This window comes from Scatophagus argus, chromosome 10, assembly GCF_020382885.2.
Source record: "Scatophagus argus isolate fScaArg1 chromosome 10, fScaArg1.pri, whole genome shotgun sequence".
Classification (NCBI taxonomy): Eukaryota; Metazoa; Chordata; class Actinopteri; family Scatophagidae; genus Scatophagus; species Scatophagus argus.
In genome coordinates, this window is record NC_058502.1 from 7,519,903 (window position 1) to 7,534,614 (window position 14,712).

The 14,712-nt window shown below is 42.2% G+C and overlaps 1 protein-coding gene across 2 annotated transcripts; it reads left to right on the plus strand.

The window, feature by feature from the left end:
• The first annotated feature begins 128 nt into the window (after window positions 1-128).
• On the plus strand, window positions 129-14,628 carry p4ha1b (prolyl 4-hydroxylase, alpha polypeptide I b). Of its 2 annotated transcripts, none has more exons than XM_046402124.1 (15): window positions 129-530; window positions 4,699-4,781; window positions 4,952-5,048; window positions 5,602-5,753; window positions 6,115-6,252; window positions 6,416-6,655; window positions 7,837-8,054; window positions 8,157-8,333; window positions 9,345-9,415; window positions 11,147-11,246; window positions 11,482-11,535; window positions 11,645-11,710; window positions 12,467-12,535; window positions 13,002-13,098; window positions 13,330-14,628. In XM_046402124.1, the coding sequence occupies exons 1-15, from the start codon at window positions 517-519 to the stop codon at window positions 13,398-13,400; spliced, it is 1,647 nt and encodes a 548-aa protein (XP_046258080.1). In that variant the 5' UTR covers window positions 129-516; the 3' UTR covers window positions 13,401-14,628. The 2 variants fall into 2 exon arrangements, with proteins under 2 accessions (XP_046258080.1, XP_046258079.1); XM_046402123.1 differs by lacking the exon at window positions 9,345-9,415 and adding an exon at window positions 8,542-8,612 and having other exon boundaries at window positions 144-530.
• Window positions 14,629-14,712: the final 84 nt, after the last annotated feature.

The window sequence follows — 14,712 nt, forward strand, 5'->3', positions numbered from 1 at the left end:
TGATTGTAGCTATTGAACTGAGGTGTATGCCTTGTCAAGGCTTCATGTTAAATTAAAATATATGGTTACAAAAAATAAAAGAAAAATGAGATTCAAACATGGGCCAGGGAGGAATTGGAGAGCACATTTGCGTTTTGCAGCACAGCTCAACATGTGGCAGAAGGGTGACGTTAGCTGTAGCACACATTTTTTTACATTAAACCCCAAAATACTCCTGCATGTCTGCCTGACCACGGGTCAAGGCAACTTAGATACCTCCCACTGCAATTTACAAGCGACAGCCCCTAAAGTCTCTAGTAGCAGGAGGCTGTATGCATGTGAGAATCTGCACGTAGCATTCAGACTAAAAATCCAGCCCTAACCAGCAGATGGCCAAGAGTTTACCGAAACATCCCAGACAGGACGAAGCACCAGCAGGCAGACTCCGTGTTCATCCTCCCAACGCTCACTGCACCCAGTCCGCCTGAGCCGAGGCCTCCGAGGAGCACAACGCCGGGGACACATTTCTGCTACGGGATGCTGTCGTTAAGGTAATTATTAACTCTTGAATCGGATGGGTTGGCAAAACCCAGTTTTATTAAAATCTCTGAACCCTTTTCTGATAGCTCTCAAGTTAATGTGCACATGTGGACAGTTTTAATTTCCTGTTTTCAAATCACTGCGAACTTCTCCACGACATTCTTTTAGATGTTGACTTCAAGCTAGCACCGCTAGCTGAAAACCGCTGGATGAAACTTTGATTTGTGCGATGGATCTCGGCAGCAGCAACGAATATGACCAGGCTGGACGGGTTACAGTTTGCAAATTCCAGTCCCTTCAAAACACTGAGAAAAGAAACCCAAGGCTGAGTTTTGCCCGTGAAATTAGCTTCAATGTTGAGGCTTTCCAGGGCAACGCAGCGTAGGATGCTGCTGCCTTCCCTCTGCTGTGTGTGCCTGCACTCAGTAACAGCTCAAAATGCACACATTTTATTTTAAATGTCTTTTTTGTGCATCAGCAGTCACCTCCTCTGTCATAACACACACCCCGGTGAAGTGACTGTGTGAGCTTAATGTTCACTTCAAACTTCAGTTTTGCGTTATATTCTCGCTGGTTAGCTTATTCTCCAAAGTAGCTTAGGAGTAAACAAACAGCACCAGCAGCTGCCTTCTGGAAATGATAAGAAGCCACCCCCTGCTGCCAGCCACTTTTCAGGGGTTATTGGTGGGTTATTGCAGGTAAAATGAGGCAGACTCCATTGAGGCTGTGTTGAGTCTTAGCCCGAGTTTCCCCGGCGGGGAGGGGCGAAGACGTGGCAGTCCTCTTCCCTCTACATCCTGTGATATCTGACTCTGCCAGTGAAACTTGGAGAAGATAGTCGTGATGAGGCCAATTTCTCAACGAAGAAGCTGCTAGAAAACTGTAGTGGCTGCAGTGAAGCTGATAAAATGTATTGAGTGTGCTTTGGGTATCATTGAAGAATTTTGTGGAAATAATACATATTATTTTATGTGCTCTGTGTCTTCTGAAGGCTTGAGTTATTTTTCAGAGCTTCCTTAGTTCCTGTGTGACCTCTTTAAAATCAAAGAGGAAGACTTCTGCGGGCATTCATTGCTGTGAAATATATTTTAACAAGATTTCCTCTAAGAGTAAAGACTCCGCTTCGTGCCAGTTATTTCTTTGGCTTTTGCGACTTCTTTCTCCTACACTTGAATTCCTCAAGCAGCTGCTTCAGTTCAGGCCTCAGGGGTTTATTGAAAGTCATTTTGGGCAAAATAGGAAATAGTAGAAGTGATATGATAATGTAGTAATTCAGTAAATGTGGAACAGATCTGGATCAGAGTGAACAGACTATCTAAGGATGGATGTTTCCTTACTGATGGGACATATTCTCTTTTCTTTTCCATCCTAATGAACATGTCTGAACAGAACGCAGCTCAATTTGCACATAGTTTGAAAGGTCTGGAAAAAAGCAAACTTCCAGGCAAGTTATATGGAAAATAACTTTTTGACTCATAAGTTTCTGGTAGGTTAAATATTTAATTGTCCGTCGGCACGGTTTTAGAGTCCTTGCACGTCTCGTACATGTATGTGTGCACACAAACACTCTCACTACCGCTCACTCTCATGTGGGATGACACGCAGGTCTAAATTATAACTGTTATTCTTTGACATGATACTTCTAAAACTTTATAACAAGAAGGGTGCAGCAAGTAGCTGTCGCCCTGTCATTACAAAAATTACTGAGTTTTTATCCTGGACTGAGTGGCACCACTGATTCTGGAAATGCAGTAGTAATAGTTAAGAATAATAAAAATGTTCATATTGCCTTGGAGTTTCTGCTTGAATATACTTAGATTTGAATTTAATGCACTTAATTTTGCTTTATTTCAACATCCATCCATCCATCCATTTTCTATACCGCTTATCCGTCAGGGTCGCAGGGGGGCTGGAGCCTATCCCAGCTGACTACGGGCAAGAGGCGGGGTTCACCCTGGACTGGTCGCCAGTCAATTGCAGGGCCAACACACAAAGACAGACAACCACACACTCTCACACTCACACCTAGGGACAATGTAGAGTAGCCAGTTAACCTAATGTGCATGTTTTTGGTATTGTGGGAGGAAGCCGGAGTACCCGGAGAAAACCCACGCAGGCACAGGGAGAACATGCAAACTCCACATAGAAGGGCCCAGACCGGGATTCGAACCTGGAACCCTCTTGCTATGAGGCGACAGTGCTTTTATTTCAACATGACGAGTGGATTTATTTTCCTTCCTCTACGCTTCCTGCTGTTGGCCTAAATTGAAATGTCATATGAAGTCATTCTTATCACTTTCACTGAAGCATTGGCCATGTGGCAAAGTCAGAACCTGCCTGAGCCTGCTGTCTGCATCCAGTCAAACTACAAACCAAGCTTTACTTTTCCACTAGGTGTGTGTGAGTGTTTGCATGGGTTCTGGTGTGTATGTGAGGGGTATTTACAGTGGTATTGTTACCACTATACCTGACACCTCTTTAAATTTATCTTATTATTTAAAGAAAACACCTTTCAGGCGTTATTCAGCTAAATAGTATGCCGCTAAATAAATAAAATTAAATAGACAAAAAATGAAACGAAACCTCACTTCTTGTCCCAGTTATATTTAAAATGATTGTTGATAACAGTAGATTGGTATTTTGTATTAACGATCTGAATCTGCAGAGTATTCAAACAAATGTTAAAAGGTGGTGCAACATGTCCAAAATGTTGATTTGTGAAAGTATAAAGTAGCAGAAAATGGAAATACTCAAGTAAAATAGTACCTCAGAATAGTTCTTAAGGAGAGTACTATAATAAATTGGAATTGATTTTTTTTTTCTTTTTAATGTGGCCTGCATATTTGTGCACAGATGTTCAGCATTAACTAGATTTTTAGTCCCATTTGTTTGTTAGTTTGCCAACAGGATATCCCAAAAATGTGACAACCAACTTAACTTGAGATATGTGGACAGTGAGGCCATCTGCCAAGGGAAATGTTTCTGGTGCAGATCGGGCTAGAGGTGTGTGGGTCCAGAGATTTTTGAAATCAAAATTCTCAGACATGCATCTCCTGATGTCTTTTGTCATGCGGTTTTTGATGTAGATCCAAATCCATTTCTGGATATCTATAATTACACGTTTTATTACAATAACAACAAATGTTATTGTCCTGGCAGGTCCGCTGCTGCTGCCCAGTTTCAACTACAGTATATGAACATGTGCAGATACAGCATGTACGCACACATTTATACCTGTCTTCCTACAAGTCTGTCTGCATTCTTTTCTAATTTCTGTCTGTATGGCTGGAAAATCACACCGTGGCACTCCTCACAGGCCAGCAGTCCTGTAATGGTTATGGCTGTGCCACATCCAAAGCCAAACCGGACACAGTGACGGCAACCACAGGTTTATATCTGGCTTTGTGTGGTGGTTGCGAGGCAGCTTGTCTAAAGTGTATTTTTGTTCATGGCTACCATTTTTGAATCTGAATACAGATTTTCATTTCTGTCTCTAGAGTTCCAAAATGATCAGTTAATCCAACTCACACACACATATAAAAAAAACAAAACATTTTCCCCACTTACCCTTGGAAATATTTAACCATGTAAACAGTTTTGACGTAACTGCTGAAGGAACCTAAGCCCACTGAACATCCCCACACCACTGGACAATCCACAGACTTTGTAGCCAAGAAGGAAAAGTTGAAATATGTACAGTAGGTATGTGGATTCTCCCATCTTAAATGTCGCTAACAGCCAGGTTTTGAATTTAATTGGAGCAGGCCTGGTGGGAGTCAAAGAGGGCAGGATTCAAGGAGGTGAAGCAGAAATCTGAGTTAAAATCGTAGCCCACTGGGAGTGACCTCGAGTACCCCAGACTTTTGATTTACAGGAAGGTAGAGCACGACAGCCTGCGGTATTAATTTGTGGTTATGTTATGGGACTGACACGACAGTCAGCTGTCACGCAGAGCCTGGTCAGGAGTCGCCATGACTTGTCAGAAGTGATGAAGAAGTCATTTTGGCGAGTAGTTCACGTTTAGTAGCAGTGAGCTTGGTGTGGTTAGCTGACATTGAGCTGGAACCGTGAGGGTAGCAGAGATTGATCTCAGTTTCGCCATACAGAGAAGAAATATTCATCTGAGTTTATCATATGTGTGGTTCAATTTTAAAATTAATTCTCTCACTTTTTCTTCAGGATGAAGCTACCATGTTGGTGTGTATTGTTGCTGAGCTGCCTGCATTCGCTCTCAGCTCACAATGACTTCTTTACCTCCATAGGTAAGACCATCAGGCACCATGTGGCTCTCATATGTGAATAAATGATCCTTCTGCTGACTTCACACATATTGTTTTGCCACACATATGGAAACAAGACGAGTCATAGTGATGCCCTGTGTAATTTATGTTTGCTTCACTGATGCTCACCGTGTCTGATTTGTGTTTCTCAGGCCAGATGACCGATCTGTTGTACACGGAAAAAGACCTTGTCACCTCCCTAAAGGACTACATCAGAGCGGAGGAGAACAAGCTTGAGCGTGTCAAGCAGTGAGTTTGTCCGCCCAGAAGTTATACTCACGTGTGGATAAACAGCATACAATATCATACACATAAGTACACTAAAAACTGACACTTATGGAGGTACTTGTACTTAAGAGTGAGTGATCTGACCCAAAAATAATCATCTTCTCAATTTTGATGAGAATTTTGATGCCTATAGGCAATATCCAGGCTTCAAGTAACCTATGAATTTCTCCATTTGCACCATTCAAACAAAATAATGCATTGAAGATAGTTCTTTTTTTGTCACAAGCTCCCCACCAGCCCCGCCTCTGTATGTAACTCACTTTGCATTATTTACAATCAGTCACAAAAGGCAAAACCTTGCAAAGTAATTTATCCAATCAACACAGCCGTCTGGTCGACCACATCACACTACTGGTTAGTTCAGATAGAAGAAGAAGAAGAAAATGGAAATTAAAAACTGCAGTCTCTATGATTCTGTATGATAGCCCACCACTGCCTGTACTACACACAGCTGTTACATATTAAGCATTTAATAATCAGCAGCCTGATTGTGCGTTTGCCGTTTCTTTGATAGATGGGCCGATAAGTTGGATTCACTGTCAGCCACAGCCACACAGGACCCCGAGGGCTTCCTGGGACACCCTGTCAATGCCTTCAAGCTGATGAAGAGGTTGAACACAGAGTGGGGGGACCTGGAGAGCCTTGTGCTCAGTGACACCACAGATGGTATAGAAAAATATTTTACAGTGCTTTCTGATGTTGATCTGGTCCAGGGCTTGCTATAAATGATCTTTGAAAAGCCTCATGACTGCAGTGTCTCCAGAGTGCAGGGATGTTTTTTTGTTTATTTGCCAAAAAATAGCATAAAGGACTTTTGAAAGACAAGTATGAAGCCAGGGAAAGTTGTGTGTTTGCTTGCTTGAAGCAATACTCTTGTGGTTCTCTCACACAAAATGGAAGTCATTCCAAGCAGCTGACCTTTAGGGAGAGAGTATTTTTTTTTGTCCATTTGTCTGGTTTGTATGTGTCCTATACTGAATTGTCCTGATATGATCTTTCTCTGCCATTTCCTGTCTGTTTCTCTCAGGATTTATTTCCAACCTGACTATCCAGAGACAGTACTTCCCCACAGATGAAGACCAGACTGGAGCTGCTAAAGCTCTCCTCCGGTTGCAAGATACTTACAGACTCGATGCCAACACCATCTCAACCGGAGACTTGCCTGGTAAAAGCCTTAAATCATTACATACCACTTCTTTTTTTAAAAGTAGGATGCATTAAATAACCAGGATCATTTTTTTGTGGTTTCTGTGTTCTTTGCATGATAAAGGAGATAGTTCAGTTTTCTTCTATGTTGATTTTCCCTCCTGTATCCTCTGCATTACTAGGAGTAAAACACAAGAGCCTGATGACAGTGGAGGACTGTTACGAGCTGGCAAAAATCGCTTACTCTGAGGCTGATTACTACCACACAGAGCTGTGGATGGCCCAGGCCCTGAAACAGCTTGAAGAGGGAGAGGTGTCCACTATAGATAAGGTGACAGTGCTCGACTACCTCAGCTACGCCATTTACCAGCAGGGGGAGATAGAACGAGCCCTGGAGTACACCAAGAAGCTGCTTGAACTCGGTGAGTCCCACCACACAACTGAAAGATATCACGGGGGCCGATGACCATGGCTCTTGTTACTCTGGCATGGTTAGATAAGTATACAATGTGGCGATAGCCTTACACAGAGTCACACAAAGGCATTTCTAAATGAAAAGCATAAAGTATTAATCAACCATATTGTTAGAATTTAGTCAGAAAGTAAGCTGGATACATTAAGCAGCAAATGCGACGTTTGGTTTGAATGGAATAGCTTAATAAACAGAGGCCTCACAGACATAAACAGTCTGGGTGATTATCATGTTTAGGCCAAAACACCCACAAGTCTGGGTAGTTTTGTCCAAAAACAATATGCTGTTTTCCCACCTCCAGTAAGACATTTATCTGATTAAAATCTCAGCAGGATTTGTTTGCGGATTTGCAGAAAAGGCTGCAGGAAAAAGCTTTTTGTGCATGGCTGTTCAGGGATGTGGAGAAAACCTCTTCTGAGAACGGAGCAGTTATTGATGTTTGTAGAGACTCGTGTGCCATTTGTCTGCTTTTATTTACTGATATTAGTGATTTAATGATAATCAGAGAGGATTTGGTTTGAGTGTTTTCTTCATTTGAAGGTTAATAATTGTAGAAGCCTCTAACCTGCATCTGATTAGATTAGAACACAACCTTTGTAATGTTGATAAGGTGTGAAGAGATTACACAACATCACCTTTTTTTTTTTTTTAAAGTTGTGGGATTTTAATTGCTTCTAAGAAGAATATCCTCTTCAGCGGATTGACGATGGCACATATGATCTTATTAGCCTTAAATTGGAACTTATTAACCCCCATTTATTTTCTAAACGGTTCGTTAGCTGCATTTGCTCCTAATTAATACTGTTTATGATGCACAGTGTGATACATTTCACATCGTTCACATCTTGAAATATGAATTTGAAACAGCGTTCTGATGAAACCTTGGCGGTGACCTGGTTATCCCGGGCGTTCGTCCAAATGAGCCATTGAATTAATGTGTCCTGTTTGTACATCTTGTTTCTAGGAACTGGATAAGGTCAAACTGAATAAATAGCATATAATCATGTCACGTCATGTGGGAAACTCAGTTATTTTCATCACAGTAGGTGCGACCTTCTCTGGTGACATTGCTGCGCTCATCACTGTTTGTATTCACCATTATTATTTCTGCTGGTCTTGGTATTTCCCCAGATCCAGAGCATCAGCGTGCCAAGGGCAACCTTAAATACTTTGAGTTCCAGTTGGAGAAGCAGAAAAAGGCTGCACAGGATGAGCCTCAAAAAGAACCGGAGAAAGTGGAAAAAGAAACAACTGAGAAGAAGAAAAAGCCCAAAAAGAAGGCCTCGTTTCAGCTGATCCCAGAGAGGAAAAAGTATGAGATGCTTTGTCGTGGGGAGGGCATCAAAATGGTAAGGCAGACAAAGAGATTCCCAAAAATGCCATTTCTGACTCACAAAATACACCTTGGTTTCAACACCTTCGTTCCCTCCTCTCTTGTGTCTCTCAATCAGACCCCCCGAAGGCAGAGTCGGCTCTTCTGTCGATACTACGACAACGATCGCAACCCCATGTACGTGCTGGCACCCATCAAACAGCAGGATGAGTGGGACCGCCCCTACATCGTCCGCTACCTTGACGTCATCTCCGACAAAGAAATTGAGAACGTCAAGCAGCTAGCAAAGCCACGAGTAAGTGATTCTTGCTAGTTTCAGTGCGTCCGTGATGCCATATGGTGCATGTATGAAGCTGCACTGTTCACTTTTTGCTGTGATTTAGTAGGAACATTTGTTAGTTTGAAGGGGTGGGAAATCAGAGCTGTGAAGCTAGTTAGGCAAGCACACGCATACACACATCTTTGCATGTGTGTGTGTGTAAATCATGTCCCTGGCTTCACAGCTACGCAGGGCCACCATCTCCAACCCCGTCACAGGAGTGCTGGAGACGGCTTCATACCGGATCAGCAAAAGGTAAGGCATAGCCAGGAGTGTATAGGAGACAGCTGAGAGGGAGAATGTGAGATTTTCTCCTTCTTTTTTTCCACCCTCTCAATCACTCATCCCATTTCTCCTCTGTATTCCCGTCCGTCTGTATAACTCGATTTCTCCGACCCTTGCAAAGCTTTAAGGCTCTTGAGCTGAAGCACACGATCCAGCTGAGAATTATCAGTGCTTTACACAGCATAAACATTTGTAGTCTGTAACTGGTTTGTAATGCAGGTTCCAGACAAATACTGATGGTTAGAGCTTTAGAGCTAACGGATATTTAGCTTTCTGGAAACAAAGAAGGTTTTTCAGGATCTGTTGTGGATATGTTTCTGCTCAGGAGTCTGCTACAGAAAGGTAACACAAGAAGATAAGAGGAGGGTAAAATGTGTTACTTTTTCTGCTAGTTGATGTCAACTTGGTTGCTTTTGGCCAGCCAAGAGGCGTATCAGAGGCATTCATTTTTTCTCCCGCAGTGGTAGATTTTTTCATTTTTACTTTAAAACAGAAATTTGGTTCGCAGCCTCGTGAAATACTCTTGGCCCTTCTCAGTGATAACATTGACAACTAGTGACCGGTTCTGCCTTCTTTTTTTTCTCTCTCTTTCCTCTTTCTTACTTTCCACTCGTCCTCTTTTGTCTGTCACATTCCACTCGTCCTCCTTTTCCTTTCTCGTTCCTCGACCGCCGTGTCCTTCTGCCGGGGAAACTACTGTAGTTAAGGCGAGCCACGGTGCATGACCCTCAAACTGGGAAACTTACCACGGCCCATTACAGAGTCTCCAAGAGGTAAGGGGTCACAGGTTACTGCAGTGCCCTGCCCTCCTCCTCCTCCATCCATTTCTTCTTCTGTGCCTCTGTGCTCTAGCTGAAACACTCATTCAGCCCTGCCCCCAATAAACACCATGGAAAAAATGAAAATGTTGAGCTACACCGGGAAAACTAACACACGAGGAGGTTTTAATTTGGTTTAAGCGAAATTTTAAATTCTGCCACTCAGTTGAGCTAAAATTAAACCGAGCTAAAGCTAAAAAGAAAATCTTCTGTTGTTGGCTTTTGGTGTAGTTCTTAACCTGCTGATTTCTTTGGATTTACATGCTAAATCACAGTAACAACCTGTTTTCTTCCCCCTCTTATCCTTCCCAGGTGTTTTTGAGATCCAGAGCACTGAATCTCAGTTTCCAGGAATGAATCTGTATCTCATATGAGCTCATTATGGCTGCTGTGATTTTACTGTGCTTGGTCCACTTCCATATCAGCTTGAGAAATTAATAAACTTCCAAGGCCTGAGTCTGGATGCATATGCTTAAAACCACAGATCGATGTGTGCTGCAAATGTGTGGAAAGTCGTCGCCTTGTAATTAAAACGAGTATTTCACTTTCACAGACATGTCGCCTATGTTAAACTAAGTTAGACATCCCAAACTAAAAATACCAGGTTTAGCAGGCGACCAAAAGCCCCGAGTTTTATTTTGTTTTACTGTTCTCCGTAATTAATGTTTGGGCGCGTGTGGGTGTGGTGTCCCTTTGATGTTTTTGCATGTGTACGTGTTAGCCAACACGTGCTTCCAAATTCAGTGAACACCAAGTGGTGGCGAGAGCAGGCAGGCAGGCAGACAGACAGACAGACAGACAGGCAGACAGGTGGGTGCACTCAGAAGAATTTGACCAGTCTCTGAATTGGCTGCAAGACACATTAGGAAAATATTTATTGGCTCGCATTTAGTCCAACAATCCCTTCAGTAATGTTATTTATTATCAGCAAAAATAAAGAAGATGACTCATCACACTCTCATCATACACACGCTTTCTCAGAAACGTCGTGGGGGTGGGAGTCATCTCTTTGGCTGTGTGATGTCTTCAAAAGAAATAACCTAAATTTGATGCTGTATTGAGAGCGATAAATTCTGTCTTTGTCTTGCATGTGTTAGTAGCTTCATCTAAATTCTTCCTCTAATATAATGAATGATTTTACAGTTTTTTTAATGTGCATACTTTGGCGTTTTAATATGTCAGTCAGTTTGAACTTTATGGTGTGGTTCTGCAGAGCTACAGTTGCGTCACGTAATAATTCATGAGAAGGAGTTCAGTGCCGCGCTCAGACAAGAGCTTGTTTCAGCAGGGGCCTTCTCTCAGACTGGCCTGTGTGGGTGAGCATGAAAGGCGGGTAGCGTCAGGAAAGTGAAATCCGTGAAAATATTTGTGCTGTAGTACTCAACCAGACTCTTGTATGAAACGTCCACATTCTCAAGTACACACATAGCTTGTAATCAGTACAACTCTGTACCCTGAGCTGATTGGAGATTCTGAATCTTGGGCCGGTTTCCTATTTTTTTATTTTCTTCATACCTCCACCGCCCTTTCGTCTCACCTCGTAATGCCTGACTTCACTCTTGTTCTGAGCTTTTACATGGCAAGTTTTCAGCATGACTTTCACCGATTTCAGAATCAATCTTTACTGCCATCTAGTGGACAGAATATATTTTTCTCAGTCGTTGTGCTTTCCCTCCTGTATTCCAGTGCTTGGCTCACTGGCGATGATCACCCAATGATTGACAAGATCAACCAGAGAATTGAAGATCTCACAGGGCTGGAGGTGGACACTGCAGAAGAGCTGCAGGTAGTTCACTAATTGAAGATAATGGACATTCACTACAGTTTTTCTTCTTCTTTGAATCTATTTTTTTAGAAGACAGATCCTTGCTTAATTAGCATTTTTCTCATATACATGTTGAAATGAATTTTAATTATCCCTCTCACCCTCAGGAAAAATGTACTGTGTGTGTGTATTTGTCTGTTGGAAACCTGATTTGTGCGTATGTGAGACTTGCAGCGTATTTTATTGATCTCTGCAGGTGGCGAATTATGGTGTTGGAGGTCAATATGAACCTCACTTCGACTTTGGAAGGGTAAGACTCACATGAGCTCTTTTTTTTTTTTTTTTTTTTTTTTTTTTTTTTTTTTATAAATGTACTGTTAATATAGCAGAATAATCTGATGTTGACTCTGTCTCCACAGAAAGATGAGCCAGATGCCTTTAAAGAGCTGGGCACTGGGAACCGCATAGCAACATGGCTCTTCTATGTGAGTTAATTCTTTCACAACTGGAGACCAATGTTGGGAGCTTAACATTTAACATACACTGTGGCCAAGCCCATCTTCAGCTGTTTCAGCAAGGCTGGTGGGTCTGTCGTCACAAATGCTTACGTATGAGCTCCTGTCCTAGTACCTTATAAATTTTGTACAGTTAATGGTCCTAAAGACCAATTTTATATAATATTCATTACATGTTTCTATATTTTTAACAGCGTTGGCCATTAACAGCATTGACAAGAAAAGTTGCAGCCATCATTAATCTGCAAGCCAACAGTAAAAAAGCAGTTATTTTAATTGAGTGTGGCTTTTAACTTAACAAAGCTGAAATCAGGTTTCATAAAAATGAGAGCAGGGCAATGAACTCTCTCGCCTCACATGGTGCGGATCAAAATGTTGCCCTTGAGCGTCATAAAAGCTATAAAAGGCCAATGAAATGGGTGAATGAAGTCCGCCATAATTTTTCACCTTTGGTTTTGCTCAGGGTGACACCCTGATATTACACATCAAAGAGCGTCTGTCATCTCTGACTATGGGCTTTTCCTGCTATGCTGATGCTACAAGGAGGATGGGGCAAAAAAAAAAGAAAAAAAAAAGGGTTTCGGGTCCTAGAAACAAATCCTATGGGAACTGTTGCAGTCATCATGCTTGAGCTTCCTTAAGTGCACTGAGCAGCACTGCAGAATTATTTGACATGACAGACGCTGATATGACTGAACCGTCTTTGTCTGTCTGTCTCTGTCACAGATGAGTGATGTAGCTGCTGGTGGAGCCACAGTCTTTCCAGATGTTGGTGCAGCAGTTTGGCCCCAAAAGGTAACCGTTTATATACCACCACTTGTTACAGTACATTAAATACTGATTCATGCTGATCATCAGTAGCTCTGTCTGGACTGGTATGATGATGTCGCCAGCTGTAGCTCACAATCAGGTGTTTTCTTCTGTTTTCAGGTGAAATATTGATTAATAACCAAATAAAATTGTGTAATTGTGTTTGTTGTTTCTGACACTTGTTGAGGAGCAGCAATTCACCACACACACACAGTCCTCTAATATGGCAACATCTCCTCTCATAATACAGTCATGCGCTATAAGCAACTGATTGCTCATTGGTGTCATAGAAAGAAAGAATCTGTCTTTGGCGATGCATTTAGGAGACAGAGTCTGACTTTTTGAGATTCCTGAAGGGTTTGAAACTCTGCTGACCGGGGCTGTGTGGTATAGCGGCTTCTTACGATACACTGATGTATTTCCAGATGAGATATCGTTGTGTGTATTTCAGGGGACTGCAGTGTTCTGGTACAATCTGTTTGCCAGCGGGGAGGGAGACTACAGCACCCGACATGCGGCGTGTCCAGTGCTGGTTGGCAACAAGTGGGGTGAGCACTTCTTTGTCTGCTTCCCTTTAAACCCCTCCATAAACCCTTGAGTAAATATCTGCTATGAGATCTTGGTATTTTGCTGAAGAGAATGTTAATTTTTTAAAAGCAGTTCAACCCAGTGTCACAACTGGACCTGACCTGGAGTTTAAAAGACGGGAAGGGCAAACTTTTTTGTTGTGATTATAAAGTTATAAGAGTATCGTTTTCTTTTTCCTTTCCTGTTTTTAGTATCAAACAAATGGATCCATGAGCGAGGCCAGGAGTGGCGGCGACCTTGTGGCCTTAGTGAAAGTGAATGATGGAAAAAGAAAACATCCCCACTCTGCCCGTCTCCCCCTTCCTTGTGAATCACCCAGGACCAAAGAACACTGCTGCAGATCACAGATGATACACGGCGTCCAAACGGCTCACTACGTCACTAAAAACACTCCATTTTTTTTTCTTTACTCCCATCTGTTACGCTCTGAACCCAGAGATTGTTTGGGTTAATGTCGAGCCCGTCGGACAGTGTTAGCATCACCGTGACGGATAACACGTTCTTTAGGTTGTCGGGTGGTTTTGAGAAACACTCGTGCCCTTTTCACTCCCACGTGTTCTTCTTTGCACTCTGTATGAACTCTACATCTGTGGTGAGGCTTTCCTGCATTAGTGGCTGTAGGGACAGGCTTCCTCTCTGTCAGTCTGAACCTTAAAGGTACAGTTCATTTTTTTTTAGTAGGCCTGCCTGATTCATTGTATTCCTTTCATTTCATTAACAGAGCATTTTGGCCTGTGGTTTTTGAGAAAGGATTTTGTTAATAATTCAAATGTCAGGGCTTCAAGCTGTTTCTTTGTAAAATTACAGTTTAATATTTTCACAAAGTGGCTTTGCGACTTTGTGACTTGTGGCCGTTTGCTATAGGTGAGCACAGGTTCACAGAATTTCTCTTTTCTTTAATTACATGTGGTGGCAGTCTTTGCTTCCAGTAAGTTCCGAATCAAAAACCAAAGTAAGTGCTCTGTGGAAGGAACGAAAGGACTCACAGCATGTAAGAAAACAGACTCCAAATTAAAAGATCACATCACACAGTCTGTCCTCAAAGGGTTTTCAAAGTCATTTCAATGGTCTCATTGTGTTTGGTTTGTTGTACTAGGGCATAACGGTGTGCACACATGCACAAGCACACTTCCACTTCAACACAGTCCAGTCCTGCATAGAATTAGTGTTATATTTCATGTTTAACTTGTTCCTTCTGGTTTACTCAGTGTTCTGTAAAGCACCGCATTGACTGTTAGCTTTGGGAGCAACAACTGAACAACAAAACCTGAACATATGGAAACGTAAGAAAGGACAGTTTTTCATGGTGGGAGGGAAATGATTCTTGTGGGTTTGTAACCGTAACAAGTGCAAACATGGGTTTTCCAAGGAAGAAGCATTTTATTTATATGTCCCAAGCAGCCAGTTTTGTGTGTGTGTTGTTTTTAGTTCTTAAATGAAAGTCTGACCTTGGTTTTCTACAATAAAGACTATTTTATTGATCTCAAAAACCGTCCTGCTGCAGTTTCTGTGTGTGTGTGTGTGTGTGTTTGAGTGATGAGGATTTTTGGGGGGGGGGTATGAAGGCGTCACGT